General features: G+C 39.4%; 1 protein-coding gene across 2 annotated transcripts in view; it reads right to left on the bottom strand.

Annotated features, from left to right (window-relative positions):
- The window catches only part of B3GAT2 (beta-1,3-glucuronyltransferase 2), a 75,091-nt gene that overhangs the window by 33,267 nt on the left and 22,397 nt on the right, over positions 1 to 19,427 (bottom strand). For both annotated transcript variants that reach the window (XM_025382840.1, XM_025382839.1), the window contains exon 2: positions 2,367 to 2,511. In XM_025382840.1, coding sequence (XP_025238625.1) covers positions 2,367 to 2,511 — 145 coding nt within the window. The remainder of the gene's footprint in view (positions 1 to 2,366; positions 2,512 to 19,427) is intronic.

A 19,427-nucleotide genomic window follows, 5' to 3' on the forward strand; every position in this document is an offset into this window, starting at 1 on the left:
AACAAACTGCCTCAAAATCAGAATCATTATCCTATCAACCAAATCACTGAAAGACTTCCAAGGGGGGAGGGATTGCAATGGGAGATATACCTGATGTAAATGACGAGTTGATGGGTGCTGACAAGTTGATGGGTGCAGCACAGCAACATGGCACAAGTATACATATGTAACAAACCTGCACGTTATGCACATGTACCCTAGAACTTAAAGTATAATAATAAAAAAAAAGACTTCCAAAAATATAATTTACTGAAAAATAAGATGCAAAGCAAGTTCATGTGCAAAGTGAAAAAAATTATTTAGTGTGACAAGAGTTGTCTCCTTAGAGACACTTTATTCCTATTTTAAAAACAATAATGAATATAGAACAAGGAAATAATTCATATTTTATTATGATGAGTATGTTTTTAATATGCTTTGAAAATATACTGAAATGCTTAGAAAAATCCAAACATCGGTCTTGTCATGGAAACAAGAATTCCCACAGAATTTGGCAGTCCTAGCTAGGCCAACCCTAATGCACAAACACATGCATCTTTAATTTTAGAAATATCTATGTGACCCAAATTCTGGGGGAACCAATGCAAATATTCAACAAGTCTATTGGATACCTGATCATCTAAAGTTCCTACATTAAAATCCAGGAAGAGCAACCCAAGTTGCCGTCACCTTGCATGATCCATGCAAGGAAATGGGCAGACATCCCATATGTTAAGGAGACATGTCTGGGAAGTCTGTGTTGAAACAAGGCTCTGGGAGAATCAGGAGCAAAAGTCTGTCTGCAGCTGCTTGAGCAGTCACAGTCCTCACTTAGAAGCCCAAGCTTGGGTTCTGACTTGAGAGTCCCATGGTGGGAGGCCAGGAAAGGAGGGCTGCACTGGAGGGCCCTGGTGGTCATCTCCGGCAACTGCCTCACTTTACACAAGAAAACTACGTCCCAGATAAGCAGAAGGACTTTCCCTAAGGTCTACATTTTCTGCTCATAGGTACACTTCTGGTCAGCAAGAAGCCTGATTTTCAAAAGATACTCTATGCCCCATGTTTTCAGGGCCATGGATTCTGAGCGGGTCAAGGGCAGGCCTCTTTCTGGAGTCCTCGAGACCGTCCTAGATGGCTCTGCTGCCTCTCCTTCCGCCTCCAGGTGGAGACCTAGGCTGAGAGGCCAGCTCAGTTCTGGAGCTGCAAGAACTGAAGACCAAAGCAAACAGCTGGAGTAAAAGAGGGAAGGAGAGGTCAGGGCCCTGAGAGATGGCCTGGCGGAGGGCTGGTGCTCTGGAGATGTGTGTTAAATGTTGAGTAAAAATCTCCTGTTTGTCTTCTCCCACGATGCTATGTGACAAGACCCACCACACAGCCTCCATGAACGCTTTGCCCCTCAGATGACTCCTGGTATTCTTTGTCCTCTGGCTCCCTCAGATTTATAGTATTGTCAGATTAAAAGTGATGAATCCAGTTCAGAAGACAGCCTCCATTCCATCAGAATTCTGAACGCGGAGATCTTGACTACGGCTGGGAAATATGCACAGAAGATGGGGCAAGCACAGGCTGGCAGCCCGACCGAGCTGTGCTTCGGAGCTCAAGATTGATGAGATCAATTTTGAAGGCTTTCTGCCTTCATTTTTAGAGTATAGATGTCACCAATTCCTTTTTTTTTTTTGCCTCTGAGCCTCATGTTTCAAACTCCATCCTTTCACAGTAATCACAGGCATCATTTTCTATAACCCATGGAAAATGAGTTGTTTTATGATAAAGTAGCATTTTAGAACGTGTGGTCTACTGCAGGGCTAATTCAATTCAGTTGGTTGTTCAGGGAATAAAAACTTTAAGACAGTTATACTCAATAAATTCTTGAAATACCAGAAATCCAAGTTTATATTTTAGTATTAAATATATCAATAAAGCACTAAACTTACCAATAAGCATTAAAATGACTTGTCAATTTTTATATCATTATTAAATTTATCAATAAACATGATATATTTTAATATATAGATCATCTAGAGAAGGGAGCCAAAAGGTTCCAGCTGACAGAGCCCTGGAAAGCAGGAGCCCGGGTCTAGCTCTCACCACCGAATCCCCAATGGCCAACCCAGTAGCTGCCACGTAGATGCTTGTGGGATAAGGGCACAGACAGGTGACAAAATGGAACAGAATGGGCATTTTCTAATCACCCTCCAAATCAATTTCCACTTGATCTAACCAAAGAGCCTATTTTGAAGGTTTAAATATTTCATCTCCTGAATATGATATGATGTAGAGTTTTATCCAAATTTGTCTTTTAAAGCTTCCTTCATTCAGTGCATCATTATAAACAAGAGCATAAGAACAGTCCAGCAGGAACGAATGTCGTCACCCACACTGCTCACCTGCCATGTCGATGGCAAAAGGCCTGTCTGCTCTCCAGCCGGTGTACCAGCCAACAACTTTGCCATTTTCCACCAGCGGACGTTCGTAGCGCCGCCCACCAACCAGGCCCACAGGCCAGACGGAGACCTTACGAGTGGTTCGCATCTATAAAAAGGGAAAAGACGTGTGTTTTAAGTTTCCTCAGGAAAAAGAGGGAGGAAATGAATGTGATCTACGTACAAGAAGCGGGGCTGGTAGTGGTGTAATGTTGCCGGAAGTCAGGGACCCCGAACGGAGGGACCGGCTGAAGCCGCGGCAGAAGAACATAAATTGTGAAGATTTCATGGACATTTATTAGTTCCCCAAATTAATACTTTTATAATTTCTTACGCCTGTCTCTACTGCAATCTCTGAATATAAATTGTGAAGATTTCATAGACACTTATCACTTCCCCAATCAATACCCTTGTGATTTCCTATGCCTGTCTTTACTTTAATCTCTTAATCCCATCATCTTGGTAAGCTGAGGAGGATGTATGTCGCCTCAGGACCCTGTGATGATTGTGTTAACTGCACAAATTGTTTGTAGAGCATGTGTGTTTGAACAACAAAATCTGGGCACCTTGAAAAAAGAACAGGATAACAGCAATGTTCAGGGAACAAGGGAGATAAGACTTTAAACTCTGACTGCCGGTGAGCCAGATGGAACAGAGCCATATTTCTCTTCTTTCAAAAGCAAATAGGAGAACTATTGCTGAATTCTTTTCTCAGCCAGGAACATCCCTGAGAAAGAGAATGCGCCCTGAGGGTAGGTCTGTGAACAGCCCCCTTGGAGGCGGCCGTCTTTTACGGTCGAAGCCGAAAGGATGAAATAAGCCCCGGTCTCCTGTAGCGCTCCCAGGCTTATTAGGATAAGGAAATTCCTGTCTAATAAATTTCGGTCAGACAGGTTGTCTGCTCTCAAACCCTGTCTCCTGACAAGATGTTATCAATGACAATGCATGCCCGAAACTTCATTAGCAATTTTAATTTCACATCATCCGGTGGTCCTGTGATCTCACTCTGCCTCCACTTGCTTTGTGATATTTTATTACCTTGTGAAGTATGTGATCTCTGTGACCCACACCCTATTCGTGCACTCCCTCCCCTTTTGAAAATTGCTAATAAAAACTTGCTGGTTTTACGGCTCAGAGAGCGTCATGGAACCTGCCGACATGTGATGTCTCCCCCAGACACCCAGCTTTAAAATTTCTCTCTTTTGTACTCTTTCCCTTTATTTCTCAAACCAGTGGAGATGCTTAGGGAAATAGAAAAGAACCCATGTTAACTATCGGGGGTGGGTTCCCCCGATGGTGTAAAATTTCAAAAGTTAAAGGTTTCCAAACAGAATCCTGCTGCTGCTAGAGTATCGTCCCCCTCTGTTAGGCTGGCTGCTGTGCCATGATCTCTACTCGGTCATCAATTGGGCTGGTGGCTCAAGGTTTAGGAGAAATAAAATGGGTGTCAATATCTGGACATCACTGATTTGAAGCTAAGTTGCAGCTATCAGATATTTTCCTATTTGTTTCAAAGTTGAATCTTGAAACAATACTTCTCTCTTCCAAGGTGAGAAAGTTGAATTCCCCTTTAGGAAACTTCATTACTCAGGAAGAACAAAAATGTCACTCAGAGGAGCCACAGGCGCGTCCTTTCTCTGACTTTTCTATTGCTGTACATACACAGAAATCTTGGCTGGGGACATTAATAAGGGGATTCAGATACAGAACTGAACCTGGCTTCTTCCAGAGTGATAAAAAGAAACACGCAGCCTGAAAATCTGCCTGCCTTTCAAGGGCAATTGGGCCAAAATAGAGACTGCTGGAATCGCTTGTCCTTGTTAAACATAGTGGAATCCTGGTTAAACATGATGCTCAGCTGAAAGTTACTAGCTGGATTTCTTTAAGGGGAAAGAGATGCCCACAAGAAAGCTTGCTAATATTAGGCAGCACTGTAGGAGAAAATCGCTACCACCACCTTTTTCCAGGGCTCGTGTTGAACAGCTCAAAAGGCATCTTAGCATAAACTAGAAAAAGGTGCCCCTTTCTTGGGCAGACACACCCACTGCTGGAACCCATAGCTTGGCAAAGTACCAGCTGGACTTAAACTCCACGTACCCTCACTGCTGGGTGTGCCTTGGACGAGGTATAACCTGCACAACTGCATGAAGTGGTCTTGTTGTTGAGGTAATTATAATTTCAACAGCAGTGCTTTACCTTTTATTTGCTATAGAACTGAACTGGGTCATGATCAGTTAACCAGGGGTTAAATAATGATCATCAACCAAGGAATTTTTATGAAACGAAAAAAATGATATACTTGGGAAAGATTTTCAAATACAATAGAAATGAAAGTCATATTATTAAAGAGTAAAAATAATTAGAAGCTCCCATTAACCAAGCTTCCTGGTTTTACTTATTACTATCCTACCTTGTTCCAAAAAGGGTATCTTTTTTTTTTTTTTTTTGGAGTCAGAGTCTCACTCTGTCGCGCAGGCTGGAGTGCGGTGGTGCGATCTCAGCCCACTATAACCTCTGCCTCCCGGGTTCAAGCAATTCTCCTGCCTCAGCCTCCTGAGTAGCTGGGATTGCAGGCACCCACCATCACTCATGGCTAATTCCAAAGAGGGGATTTAAGGGTATGAAGCATTCCAGGTAATGAGGGTCTCGCTGCATTGGTCTGCCTCAAATCTAGTTACTATTTTTAATAATCTTTATCATTTATTCAATAAATGAACTGCGACTGTCTTGTGGTAACTCATGCTAACTTTTACAGTGATTTTTTTATAAAACAAGCTGAGGTACAAGTGACAGAAAAGTGTTAACAAGCCTGAGACTGTTACCTTTAGTAAAGGTCTGCTTGCAAGGCTCACTCTTGGCTGGTGTCCGGGAATGCAGCTTTTGAAACATTTCCTACACTTGTAAGGTTATTTTATCTGTCTGGGCCACTGAACAACTGCTTTCCTTTCAGGAATATGAAATTTTGGTGGGCAAGGAGTGCCTATGTGACAACCCCCCAACAAAACCCTGAACTCTGAAGTGGGTTTCCCTGGGTGTAATCGTTGTACGCCTGTGGGTACATTTTCACTACTGGAGAGGTGGTGTGCTCTGTGTGATCTCAGAGGGAGGCAGGGAACACAGACAACCCACACATGGATTCCTCCGGACCCTGCCTGAGGTCGTTTTCCCTTACTGATCCACCTGTGTATCCTTCTATGTCACTGTAATAAGTCTTAGCCCCAAGAACGACTATATGCTGAGTGCTACGGGTCCTAGTAAACCACCAAACAGGGTGGTCCTGGGATCCCTGAAATACTAACATAGAATAAAATGCGTTTTTTAAAGTCTAAGATTAGACACATTTTGACATATGTATCTAGCCATGAAGCCATCACCACAATAAATAGAATTAACATACTCAGCACAGAAATTTCCTTGTGCCCTTTTTAAATCCATTTCTCCAGTCCCTTTTTATATCACCCATCGCCAGGAAACACCAATCTCCTTTCTGTAACTATACATTAGTTTGCATCCTCTAGAATCTTGTATGAATGTAATCATTCAGCACGTGGGGTGTATGTGAATGTGTGTGTGTGTGTAAATATAGCTTCTTTCATTTGGCATAGTTATAAAGACATTCATCTACTTGTAATGTACATTAACAGTTCACTCCTTTATTTTGCTGGATGGTATTCTATTGTGTAGCTCATACCACAGTTTACACATTCACCTGCTGAGGGACATTTGAGTTGTTTCAAGCTTTTGGCTATGACAGATGAAGCTGCTACAAACTAAATACGTGTTTACAAGTCTATGTGATTTTCTTTCTCTTTTTTGAAGATAAGTACCTAGGAGTGGAATGGCTGGATCATGCACTAGGTATACATTTAACTTTTTCAGAAACTGCCAGATTATTTTCCAAAGTGCTTCTGCCATTTTACATTCTCATCAGCAGTGTAAGAGACATCTAGTTCCTCCACATCCTCACCAACACTTGCAATGGTCAATCTTCAATTTCAGTAATTCTCATAGGTACTACTATAGTGGTATCCCATTATGCTGTTAATTTGCATTATTTTAATGACTAGTGTGCTTACTGCCACCTGTATCTCTTCTTTGGCAAAAAGTCAGTTCAAATCTTTTACCCATTCAAAAAAAAAAAAAGGTTTTCTTACTACTGACTTTTTAGAGTTATTTATATATTCTGCATACAAATCTTTTATGTGATTTATAAATATTTTCTCCCACTCGTGGCTCATCTTTTTGAAAAACAGAAGTTTTAGTCTTGATGAAGTCCAATTCATTTATTTGTTATTTTATGGATCATGCTTTTGATGTTTTACTTAAAATATTTTTGTGGCTGTGCACGGTGGCTCAGGCCTGTAATTCCAGCACACTTTGGGAGGTAGAGGAGGGCAAGTCATTTGAGGTCAGGAGTTCGAGACCAGCCTGGCCAACATGGTGAAACCCCGTCTCTACTAAAAATACAAAAATCAGCCAGGCATGGTGGTGAACACCTGTAATCACAGCTGCTCAGGAGGGTGAGGCATGAGAATTGCTTGTGAGTGTGTATACATATATATATATATAATATATTTTTGCCTAATTCAAGGTTACAAGGGTTTTCTCCTCCTTTCTAAAAGTATTATAGTTTTAGGTCATATATTTAGACTATGATCAATTTTCAGTTAATTTTTATGTATGGTATGAGGAACTGAAGTTCTTTTCTTTTTTTGTATATGGATAACTAATTGTTCCAACTATATCTAATTGTCCTGAACAACTGAGCTGCCATTACAACTTTTTGAAAAGTCAGCTACGCATATATGTATGCGTTTATTTCTGGATGCTCTAATCTGGTCCATTGGTCTCTTCAGTGATCTTAATACCAATGCCACAATATCTTGATTTACCATAGCCTTATAATAAGTCTCCTAATCAGGCAGTATTAGTCCTCCAACTTTATCCTTCATTTTCAAAGCTGCTTTGACTGTTATAGATCCTTTTCATTTCCACATGAATTTCAGAATCAGTGAAATCAGCAAATTCTGATACAGATTGCATTGAATCTATATATTTTGGTGACATCTTAACAATATTGAGTTTTCTAACCCATAAACATGATCACTCTACATTTATTTAGGTCTTTAATTTCTCTTAGCAATATTTTGATGATTTAATTCTTGAATCAACGTTAACATTTAATGCTTTTGTATCCTAGGTCTTCCCCATAGGTGGGACAAAACCCCAGGTAATTTACTAAAATTTTCATAAAATAGAGTCCCCCCACCTCCCCAACTCACTCCAGCTTCAGGCTCCTCTTCCCTGACATCCTCAGAAATAAAAATATTTCACATATTTGGCCTTAGATGTTAAACATGGCAAACACAGAGAAACAAAGTTAAACCTAATACATACTTTTAAAAAATTAACAGAATGGCTTTATATATAAGGCAATAAAAGTAGTACTGTGGTTTTTGGGTAAGATCATCTTCTTAAAATGACTATGATTTTTTTCAGCTCCTAAACTGCTTTTGTCCAGAACACTAAATATTCAAATCTGTGAAAAACTGGTAGACAGACCCCATCTCACATCTCTGTGCTCCCTTAAGAATGTATGAGGTTGTGCCCTGTATACAGCAGGTATTAAACAACTCTTGGCAAGTGTTTAAGTACTAACTAGTCATTTATGTGTGGGCCCATTAGCCAGGTGTGGTGGGTGGTGTGTGCCTGTAGTTCCAGCTACTTGGGAGGCTGAGGCGGGAGGATCACTTGAGCCCGGAAGTAGAGGTTGCAGTGAGATGTGATTGGAAAACTGCACTCTGGCCTGGGCAATGGAGCAAGACCCTGACTCAAATAATAATAATAATAATAATAATAATAATAATAATAATAATAAATTATAACAATAAAAAGGAATAAAAAACAGATATAAAAAATAAATGTGGGCCCACATGTAACAAGAAATTAGTATGTGTCTGTGCTGTGCAAGGGACATGCTCACAATCAAAGAGGGAAACAGGCAATAAATGAACAGAAGGCAAAAGACATTTTTAAAAAAGGAAAAGAGAAATTGCCATTAAAGGGAATTAAAAAGAATAATAAACTATAACTGTGGGGCCACTAGAACAATTAAATATGACCACAGGAATTCAGCATGTTTTACGTTAGACTTTCCATTTAAGCTGGGCCATGAAAGGCATGTAGGATTTTGTCCACAGAATACAGAATGGCTTAGGGTTCTAGGTAACCAGATGAATCAAAGAAGCAAAAGTTTGCATTCCTGTGCCAATTTCATGCTAGAAAATGTAGGTTTTGCTTAGCACACTCCAAATTACTGAGAGCTGCTCAGAGCTAACATTTGTTCATGCTTTCTTTTTCTAGAGGGCTGGGTGTTAAAGGTGAGGCAATGATTACTTAAATGCAGGTGATGTGGCAGACTGATGTTTCCAGGTATGCTAAACTTTAAAAAGTTTGTCGTATAATTAGTTTAAAAATTCAGAAAGATCCAGATGCCATCACCGTCTATGCCCTGCTGAAATTCCATGCAGAATGCTTCATCACAGAATTAGCCCCTCTATCCTCGACCACTATACTATATAGAGTGTGCCAGACATTTCAAAGGAAAATGGCACAGCTATTTACAGAACTTCTTCATTTCACCCCTGGGATCTATCCTTTGTTCTGTGTCGTTTTCACTCAATCTATGCTCTTTAAGGATTCCTTAACAGCCCTGTTATTTTCTGAGGGTGGAAAATGTAACAATAACAGTGACTATTAAAAGTATCTTCATGTAACTAAAATATTCTCAGTATTTAAAAGCTTTGCTACTTTCTCAACATGAAATAGCAGTTACATAACAAGCACAACCTCAGGTGTCTGGTGAGAACTCCAATCTAAAACAGAGCAATAAAGCAATGGATATTATGATAAAGAGGCAGCAATTCACATGTATTTATAAGAGTTACAATATTACTAACAGGTCTGGCCCCCAAAAGCACTCTCTTCCCATTTATTCAATGCCAAAGTCATATTCTGTGGTTCATTCCTCCTGTAATAACCTCCAACTAAATGGACAGGGCTTGCATAGCAATGCTCATCAACCAAACTCACAGCCAGAGTAATTTCCATAGACCCAATGGCTACAAAGGACACACAAGATATATTTGGTACATGTGCACACTCTTCCAGGCTGAATGACATTTAAACTATTCCAGGGTGGTGGTGCTTGTTCATCACGTTGTCGTCTTCTCTAGGAAAGGAGGGAGGCAGGTGACTATCATGCACTCCAGTTTGGTGACCCTTCCCAACAACCAGCATTTTTTTTTTTTTTTTTTTGAGTCAGGGTCTCCTCTGTCACCCAGGCTGGAAGTGCTCACTGTAGCCCCCAACCCCTGGGATCAAGCGATCCTCCCATCTCAGCCTTCCGAGTAGCTAAGATTACAGGCATGCCATGCCAGGCCAGCTTTTTACATTTTCTATAGAGTTGAGGTCTCACTATGTTGCCCTGGCTGGCAGCTCCTGTTTCTTTAGCCAACTTTTCTTTCTGCAGCTTTCTGCTACGTTCTTTTCGGCCCTCCTTGGGAGATGGCTAACAGCCAGCTCCAGGGACTGGAACACTCAGAAGATCACATTCAGGCAACCATCAGAATGCCCTTAGAGCAAAACAGAGAAAGTTAAATGCCTTTAGCTTCCTTGAAGACATGCCACTAGTTAAAATCTCGTTTTATTTTTTCCAAAGGGAAATGAATAAAGTTCTTGATCTTCTGAAATTTAAAATGCTATAGGCGACTTCAAGAAAGTGGAGTTACGATAAAAAATGTGACACTCTGTATCCTGTGTTTTAAACTAACAATTTCGGTAGCCAGAAGCAAATGAAACCCACCAAATCCAATGGGACCCATGAACTCAGAGCACAGAGGAAAGGGCAGTGCAAATATGATGAAGATGTGAACACACAGGTGATCTGGAAGCAAGGATTCTTTCCAATTTTATTGCCCCTAAACATGTGATTTTCCAAAACAAAACGATAGTTATATGATCAAATATACCTAAAACTTTCCTTTGGAACAAGCTTGAAAATTAACATAAAGTCTACTTTTCTTCCTCTTTCTTGCATCCCCCTCCTAATGATTTCACCATCCATCTCGGCTAGGTGATTAAGGGTAACATCAACAGTGATAAATCGTGTTGATAGTATGTACCCTTGCTATGATGTGATGGGAATGACACTTTACACCTCTGTGGCATTTTCTACTGCCATTCTCGTATGAAAGAAACCAGGGGTTCTTAGAGAAATGGCTGATTCTAGGACTGGGATGGGAAATACACAAGATAAGCCTGGAGGAGCCAGAAAGGAAAGAAGTATTCAAATAACAAACAAAAAACTGAACAAACCCACATTGGTGGGTGTGTGTCGAAGGGACATAGCCAATTGAAACAGCTCCTAGTGGACAAAGCTGAAACAATTTGAGCAATAAAATAAATAATGGTGAATTTGTGTACCTTTGACATGATGTTATGAAAATGATGTAGAGTGGCTGTTTCCCTCTCAGCAGTGCCAGCCGTTCCCCGTTTGCCACAGTGTCCCCATCATTCCCCACTGCAGTCCCAATGCTGAGTATGCATGCCAATCACCATTCATTAACCAGCTGATGCTGTCACGGGAGATACTGTATTCCTCTCTTTGAAGTGGGAAACTGAAAAGCATCAAATGGGCCATGCATTTCAAAAATGTGTGGAGGCAATATTGTTCTATGTATGAAAACAGGGAATGTTCCTAAATATTTAGTGTGAAAAGTATTGTGTATAAAGATACTATTAGAAATAAACCATAATAAGAACCATGAGATATGTGAGAAAGGGACATGACTCAAAACATTAATAAATGAACCACATTGAAATGTTAGCCCTTTAGATTTTAATATAAATAAAGTAATACTGCTTATACAAGAACAGCTTCACTTAATTATGTTACTTGCTTTAGGTCACATGTATTCGTGAATTCTGGTATGGACTGTCTAGGAGGGGCTTGACTGGGCTCTGCTTATTATAAAGCTATACAAATCAAGACAATGTGGCATTAGTGTGAGGATAAATATACAGATAAATGGAAGAGACTAGAGAATTTAGAAATAGCTCCTCCTACATACAGTCAGTTGATTTCTGGCTAAGATGCCAAGGCAGTTCGATGGGGGAAAAGGATAGTCTCTTCAGCAAAGAGGGCTGGAATGAATGGACATCCACGTTAAAAAAAAAAAAAAGTAGATGCGGAGAAAGAGGGATCCTTGTATATGGTTTGTGGGAATGTAAATTGGCACAGCCATTGTAGAGAACAGTATGGAGGCTCTTCAAAATATTAAAAATAGAGCTACGAAATGATGCAGCAATTCTACTATTAGACATATATATTCAAAGGATATGAAATCAGTATGTCAAAGAGAATGCCCATGTTTATTGCAGCACTATTCACAATAGCCAAGATATGAAATCAACCTAAGTGCCTATCAACAGATGAATGGATTAAGAAAACCAGGGAGATATATATATATATATATACACACACACACACATACACAATAGGGTACTATTCAGCCTTAGAAAAGAAGGAAATCCTGTAATTTGCAACAACATGAAAAAACTGGGAAGACATTATGCTAAGTAAAATTCACCAGGCTAAGAAAGACAAATACCAATGGTCTCACTGATAAATGGAATTTAAAAAGTCAAACTCATAGAAACAGAAAGTAAAATGGTGGTATCAGAGGTTGGACAGGGAGTGAGGGGTGGGAGGGATTGGGGAGCTGTTGGTCAAAGGACATAAAATTTTACTTAGAAGGAATAAGTTCAAGAGATCTATTGTACATCAAGGTGACTACAGCTAACATACTGTATACTTAAAAATTGCTGAGACAGATTTTTAAGTGTTCTTATCACAAAAAAAACCCATGTGAGGTAACATGTATTCTACAATGTATACATGTATCAAATCATCATGTTATACAACATAAATATATGCCATTTTTATTAACTAAAAAATTAAAAAAGAAACAGAACACCTATATCTCACAAAGTTCATAAAAATTTAATTAAAATGGGATCATGAACCCAAACACAAAAGCTAAAGTTTTTAAGTTTATAAACTTCTAGAAGAAAATATAGGAGAAAATCTTTGAGGTCTTAGGGTAGGCAAAACTTCCTTAAACAGGACGTACGTAATAGGAACCTTAAAGAAATCTATAAATTGGACTTCATCAAAATTAAAATTTTCTACTCTCTGAAAGATACTATTAGGAAAATGTTTAAAGTAATCCATAGAGTGGGAGAACATATCCTAATACATACATCTGACAAAACACTAGTATTCAGAATGCATAGAACTTCATAGCACAAGAAAAAAGACAATCCAATTTAAAAAGTCGGTAAAAGATATGAATGGACATTTCATCAAGATAAATGAATGACCAATTATCACACAAAAAGATGCTCTGTGTCATCACCCATTACAGAAATGGAAATTAAAACCACAGTAAAATTAAAATTTTAGAAATTAAACAAAATAAAAAACAGAAATTAAAGCCACTACTGACCCACCAGAATGGCTAAAATGAAAAGACTGGCAATACCAAGAGTTGACGACAATGTGGGGTAATTGGGTCTCATATACATTCTTGGTGGGAGTAAAAAATGGTAACAACTACTTGGGGAAAAAATTCATAGTTTCCTATAAAGTTAAAAAACATGACACAGCAATTCCTGTCCTAGGTATTTACTGCCGAGAAATGAAAGCTTGTGTCCACACAAAACCTTGTGCCTGAATGTTCAAACAGCCTCACTCATAATGTCCATAAGCTGGAAACAGTCCAAATGTTCATCGACTTGTAAATAGATAAACAAATAGATAAGCAAAACATACATACAATGGATTGCTATGCAGTAAGAGACAGTAATGAATAATTTATATAATAACACGTACCAATTTCCAAAACATTATGCTGACTACAAGTAGCCAGAGAAAAGGCCTCATATACTATTATTCCACTTACATGAAATTATTCATATACTATTATTCCATTTACATGAAATTCTAGATTAGGTACACTAATCCACAGTGACACAAAGCAGGTCAGAGGCTGAAAGTGGTGAGGGCTGACTGCAAAAGGTCATAGGTGACAGGGTGACAGTTACCAGGGTATGAATTCGCTAACATGAAGCAAACTTTGCACTTCAAATGAGTACACTTTCGTTTAGGTAAACTATACCTCAAGAAAGGTAACTTAAACTAAAAAGAAAATAATTAGGTGGTTTCAATATGAACTCAACGATTGAAGAGCCTAGAAAAATGAACACCCCAGTAGCAGTAAAAAACAAACACCCAACTCTTGGTTTGTAAATATTATTTTCCAATAAAGGGAAAGAGGGCTCCTTGGAGAAGAGGCTGATTTCAGGTCTGACACACGGCCAGAGTACTGAAAGTACGAGATAAGCCTAAGATATCTTGTGCCAAAAAAGCCAAGAAGTGCTCAAAGCTAAACAAGGACAAATTCAATGAAGACAGAAGCTGGTCTGAAGGGTTCCTGGCCAATCTGTGAATGATTTAAACATCAGAAAGAATGACATCGATGGATTAAAAACTGACCCACAAGTCTATAATTACAGGCTGTATGTGTATAGCTATTCTTGGGTAAAAGTTGTTGGAAAACAAAATATTCTCACTGTCTCAAGGTATCACTCCTGGGGTTACTTGTTAATTACAGGAGGGAAATGTGCCTTCACAACACAAGGTATGGCAGTCATTCCATTGGCCAAATCGTCAAGTTTGGCATCACCATAAAAAAAAAAATGACCTGGCAATATATGCTGCCTCATTGGATGCAAGGAGGAAGACAATATAACCTATGTGGTGTCCTTGACAAAGAGGTTTGGACTAAATCTAGTCATCAGGAAACAGATAATGGTTGGGGAAACTAAACTGCCAAATGCAATTTTGTCTTTGTGTGAACTTATCATAGCCAAATCTATGAGCCATTTACATTTCCATTTTCCCCAAGGTTTCTAGGAAAGCAGCAACTGCTGTAGAATAGAATCACAGCTAGGAGTACAATTATTGTGTATAGTGGTGTAATTATGATGATGATGCTGAGGAAGCACAAGAGTTACTGCTTTGGAAGTCCCCCCAACCACAGGAGCCACCAATGTTAAAATGCATTCCTTCTGGAAAAGTCAAATGAGCTTTGTCTATTCCACTATTCCTTGCATAGATGTGTATACTTCAGTAAAATGTTATGTTTATTGAAAATATAAATATAATTAATTGCCAATGACTATGTTAATCTTCATCTGGATATGAAAAGGAAAACTTTATATGAAATTAAATTATACTTAGGTTTGCACAAAACTGCTACAGGTTAGCATGTCTAACATATGCCAATATCCTAAGTTTTTGCCCCCTTTAAAATTGGATTCTTTGCTACATATATTCCCCAAAATGGGTTTCAAGGGTCCCGAGTTCTTTAATGGCAGACAGCATGTTGCTCGCCTCTGTGGCAGTGTGTGCAACCGGTAACAGAAGGTTTGTCTAGCTGTATAGTTCATTTGGCATGGGGATCTGCGGCTCTTCGTAACATAGGATTGCTGGTATCATTATCCACTAGCCTTTTCATGTAATAGGCAAACTCAGATACAAAGGAGCTACTCTACATATCAAAAAAGTAATAAATTAACACAACTGACTTGAAAGCATACTACTTTTCCTTCTTAAAAAATATGGTCTCGGAATGTCTTCTGGCACAGTGTGTGTGTGTGGAGAGAGAGAGAGAGAGGGAGGGAGGGAGGGAGGGAGGGAGGGACTGGGGCATGTATTGGATTGTTCAACTATTTATCATCACTACATAAAAGGGAGCTGAGTTCACTATAGGAATGGCTGCCTTGGCCACACTCAATCTATTTTCCCAAATGAGTACTGACCCAAAGACCTCTGCTCTAGTTTACTTAGTACTATGATAATGTGAGGAAATTTAAACTGCTTCATTTCTCTTCCTTAATTTTTCCATATGAAAACCAACTATCTATCTCCTATTCTTCTCAGGGAGAATGGGGGAAAAGAAGTCTCTAAAGCACTTAGACGTTCTTAAAAGATGTTATTAACCATGTAGTTTCAAAATTAGGTAATATTCCAGCAATTACAGAGATCGTACACCCCCATACTCCACCACCATGACCACACACATATATAGAGCATTCTCTTATAGCAATTTTTTTTTTTTTTAAAGACAGAGTCTCACTCTGTCACCCAGGCTGGATGGAGTTCAGTGGCATGATCACAGCTCACTGCAACCTTGACCTCCTCCTGGGCTCAAGCAATCCTCCTGCCTCAGTTACCCAGCTAGCCAGGGACCGCAGTTGTGCACCACCACACTCAGCTAATTTTTATTTTTTGTAGATACAGGGCTTTACTTGATTTTCCAGGCTGGTATCAAACTCCTGGGCTCAAGAAATCCTCCTGCCTTGGCCACCCAAAATGCTTATTATAGGCATGAGCCACTGCACCCAGCCTTATAGCAAGTTTTGAGAAAAGCACACACTCGTACTTTCTCCTCATGCAAGGAGATGTAACCTCTCTTTTCACAGAAATGAAATATAGTATTCTTTGCTTTCTTATTATTTAATCCCATCCCTTGTTCCACTTAAGATCCTTCCATCTTTGGGTTTCTCAGTCTCTAATTAACATCTAATACTGCTTGAAAAAAGAATTTAAGGCAATTACACAGACACATAGATAAAAGAAAACTGAACAAAGGTGAGTGAAAAATCAATGATGTTCCTACACACACGTAACTATCATGGAAACAGCATTACAATAGCAAGAGAAAAATATGCAATGCTAGGCATCAACTTACTGAGAATGGTGCAGGAACATGAAGAAAACCACAAACTTTACCATGAAACCTCAGCGAGCCCAGGGATGGGCTATGGCAGGTACGGCAGGTTGCCTACTCAACATCTACTTTCTTCTCTTCCTTATTGGCTGGGTTTCATTTTGGTTCAAATGGTAACCAGCCCTTCCCCCACATGACTGCCAAGAGGGTGATGGTCTCTGAAGGCCAGGGATAAATCTTGAGTTGTCAGAGATTAGTTTGGGCCTGGCAGTCCTGGCCATCACAGGAAGTGTGCTGGGCTGCTTCTGGGAAAAGTGCCCTCACTCCTAAGGATGGTCCCTTTCTGTCCCAGCCCATTGCCATGTGTGGTTGTGACGGCGGAACTACAGCAGCCACCTTGCAACCAGGAAGAGAACCAGCCTGAAGACAAAACTGACATTGTGAGGATGGCAGGGTGGAGAGTGATGGAAAGACTCCAGGACTGTGATGACACCACTGAGTCACTAAGTCAGCCAGCCCTAAAACCTGCTGTATATCTGGACTTCCTGTTATGGGAATGTGGCTTCTTGCTCAATACGTTTCCTCTTCCTAAGCTCACAGGAAGACTCCATATTTCAGCATCCTTTGCAGTTAGGATGGGGTCATATGACTAATGACTGATTTATGGGCGCTGGAGCATGGACAAAATTCACATAAGTCAATTTCCAGCCTGTTTCCTTAAAAACCATCTGTGTGATCCACCAGTCCTCTTCCCTTGCAGGGGTGACTTTACAAGTCATGTGTTGCTTATAAAGTGACATATCTGAGTCACTAACTACCTAGGAGAGTCACCAACCCCCGACAAACTTTGTGAGACCAAGCAATAAGCTTTTACTGTATCAACCTCTCAGAAGTCAGGGTTTGCCTCTGCAGCAGCCAATATTTAGTTATTCTGCTAATATAGTGAGATAATATATGTGCTTAGCGTTAAAGCCAGTTTGAGTTGGGGTTTTTGTCACCTGTAGCCAAAAGCTTCCTATTTGGCACGCTTTCCATTCTGTTGGACCAGAATTTTCAACAATATACAAGATTCTTCATATTAATGCCCAAAGCTTGCTGACAATAGCTCCCTGGCATGCAGCTATTCTGGGCTATTGGTTTGGTGCAAGGCCATAAAAGCTTTAACCACAGTATCAGGGAGAAGTGCAGCATGATTTTATGTAAATAAACCTAAGGCATCTAACAAAAATGAGTGCCTAAATGAAAGAGAGTCAGGGACACCAAGGACATTGTCTCCAGGGAGTTAGTGCTAGGAGCCATAACTAATCTCTGTGTAAGATTCACATTTACTAGGACCTGACTCAAAAGAAAGTGGAAGCTTTCCATCTTCGCCATCTTTGACTCAATAGGCTCTTTGAATAGGAGGACTGAAGTTTAATTTTTCCGCCCACTAATAAAGCACTAAAGTGCTATGGTGTTGAATACAGAGAAGTACCTTGTACCAAATTCTAATTTCTAAAATAAATACAGCATTTATGAGAATTTGAATTTGAAAAAAATGTTTCACAGTTAGAAGCAGTAGACTAGAGGTATACACAGCAATATAAATAAACCTTAAAAACATGGTACAACATGAAAAAATGTTTTAATCTATAATGCCATTTATGTATACTTAAAATGTTTAATATAAAGCACACTACATTTCACGAGGATACATACAAATATAATAATGCATGGCATAGACGTTAGGATAGATGACTGAGGATAAGGATAAAGGGAAATAAACACAACAAGAGGGGCAACTTGCATAGAATTATGTTAACAGGTTGGAATGGGATGCAGGATAAACTCTTATTTCTATACTCGAAATCTAAGAGAAAAAAAAATTCTCAGGTTCTCCTGGTGGAAAACATACTCAGAATATGTGACAGCTGGATAAAAGTAAAACAGGGAGGGATCTCTCAAAGACCATAGAAGTAATTAAACACTCCCAGAAAATATTTTAAAAGGTAGACATTTTCCAAATTTGAAAAAACCTTCTAGAACAGTAAGTAGTCATGAACTCTTTGTAGCTTCAGAAAAAGATTAATATTTTACACAGTTAACATGACCAACCATTACTTAGGCCAAAAGAAAAGATGTAGGTGGATCTTGAAAGAAAATCTAATTCAGAAAGCCCAAACACACACTCACTCACTCTCTCTCTCACACACACACACACACACACACACGCGCGCGCGCGCGCGCACGCGCGCTAGGCCTATTTGGTATAAGATCACAGCAGTGCTTATGTAAACGAGGTTTTGTTTATAGATTACTACCTCCTTAATTGGGAAAAGAGTATCAGGAAAACAAAAGGAATAAAGAAACAAGAACAAACTATATGCTATTGACAACAGACACTTTTCAAGTATAAGAACATAGATGGGATAAAAGAAAGAATATGTAAACAAGAGGTGTATGAAAGCTACTGTGACTTTAATAATATCAGACAAAGTAGTTTTCAAGACAGTGATTACCAGAGATAATAAGGGGCTTTTAAAAATATATTCCCTGAGTGGTTAAGATATTGCTTTTTGGAGTCAGACCCTCTAATATTTTTAACAGCTTTGTAACTCTGGATGTATTACTTACCCTCTTTGATCCTCAGTTTCCTGATAAAAGTGGGAACTGACACCTATATCAGAAGGTAACTGAGATGTATAAATAAGATGATGTATGTAAAGTGCTTAGTACACTGTTTGGCATCAGATAATACAGAATAAATGATTTGTATTTATGCTGATATCTTTTCTGATCCACTGCCCAACCTTCTCTATCCTGCTTTGAGTCCAAGTTGCATGATATAATTAGAACCACAGAGGTTAAACAAAATCTGAATTCAGATCTTTGTTGTTTTGTTTGCTAGCTGGCTTTGGCACATGTATGACTTTAAGCACCATGAGCCTTAGTTTCCTCTTCCTCTTCTTTTTTTTTTTTTTTTGAGATGGAGTCTTGCTCTGTTGCCCAGGCTGGAGTGCAGTGGCGAGATCGCGGCTCATTGCAAGTTCCACCACAGAAGTTCACGCCAGTCTCCTGCCTCAGCCTCCTGAGTAGCTGGGAATACAGGAGCACGCCACCTCGCCTGGCTAATTTTTTGTATTTTTAGTAGAAATGGGTTTCACTGTGTTAGCCAGGATGGTCTCAATCT

This window comes from Theropithecus gelada, chromosome 4 (genome assembly GCF_003255815.1).
Source record: "Theropithecus gelada isolate Dixy chromosome 4, Tgel_1.0, whole genome shotgun sequence".
Lineage (NCBI taxonomy): Eukaryota > Metazoa > Chordata > Mammalia > Primates > Cercopithecidae > Theropithecus > Theropithecus gelada.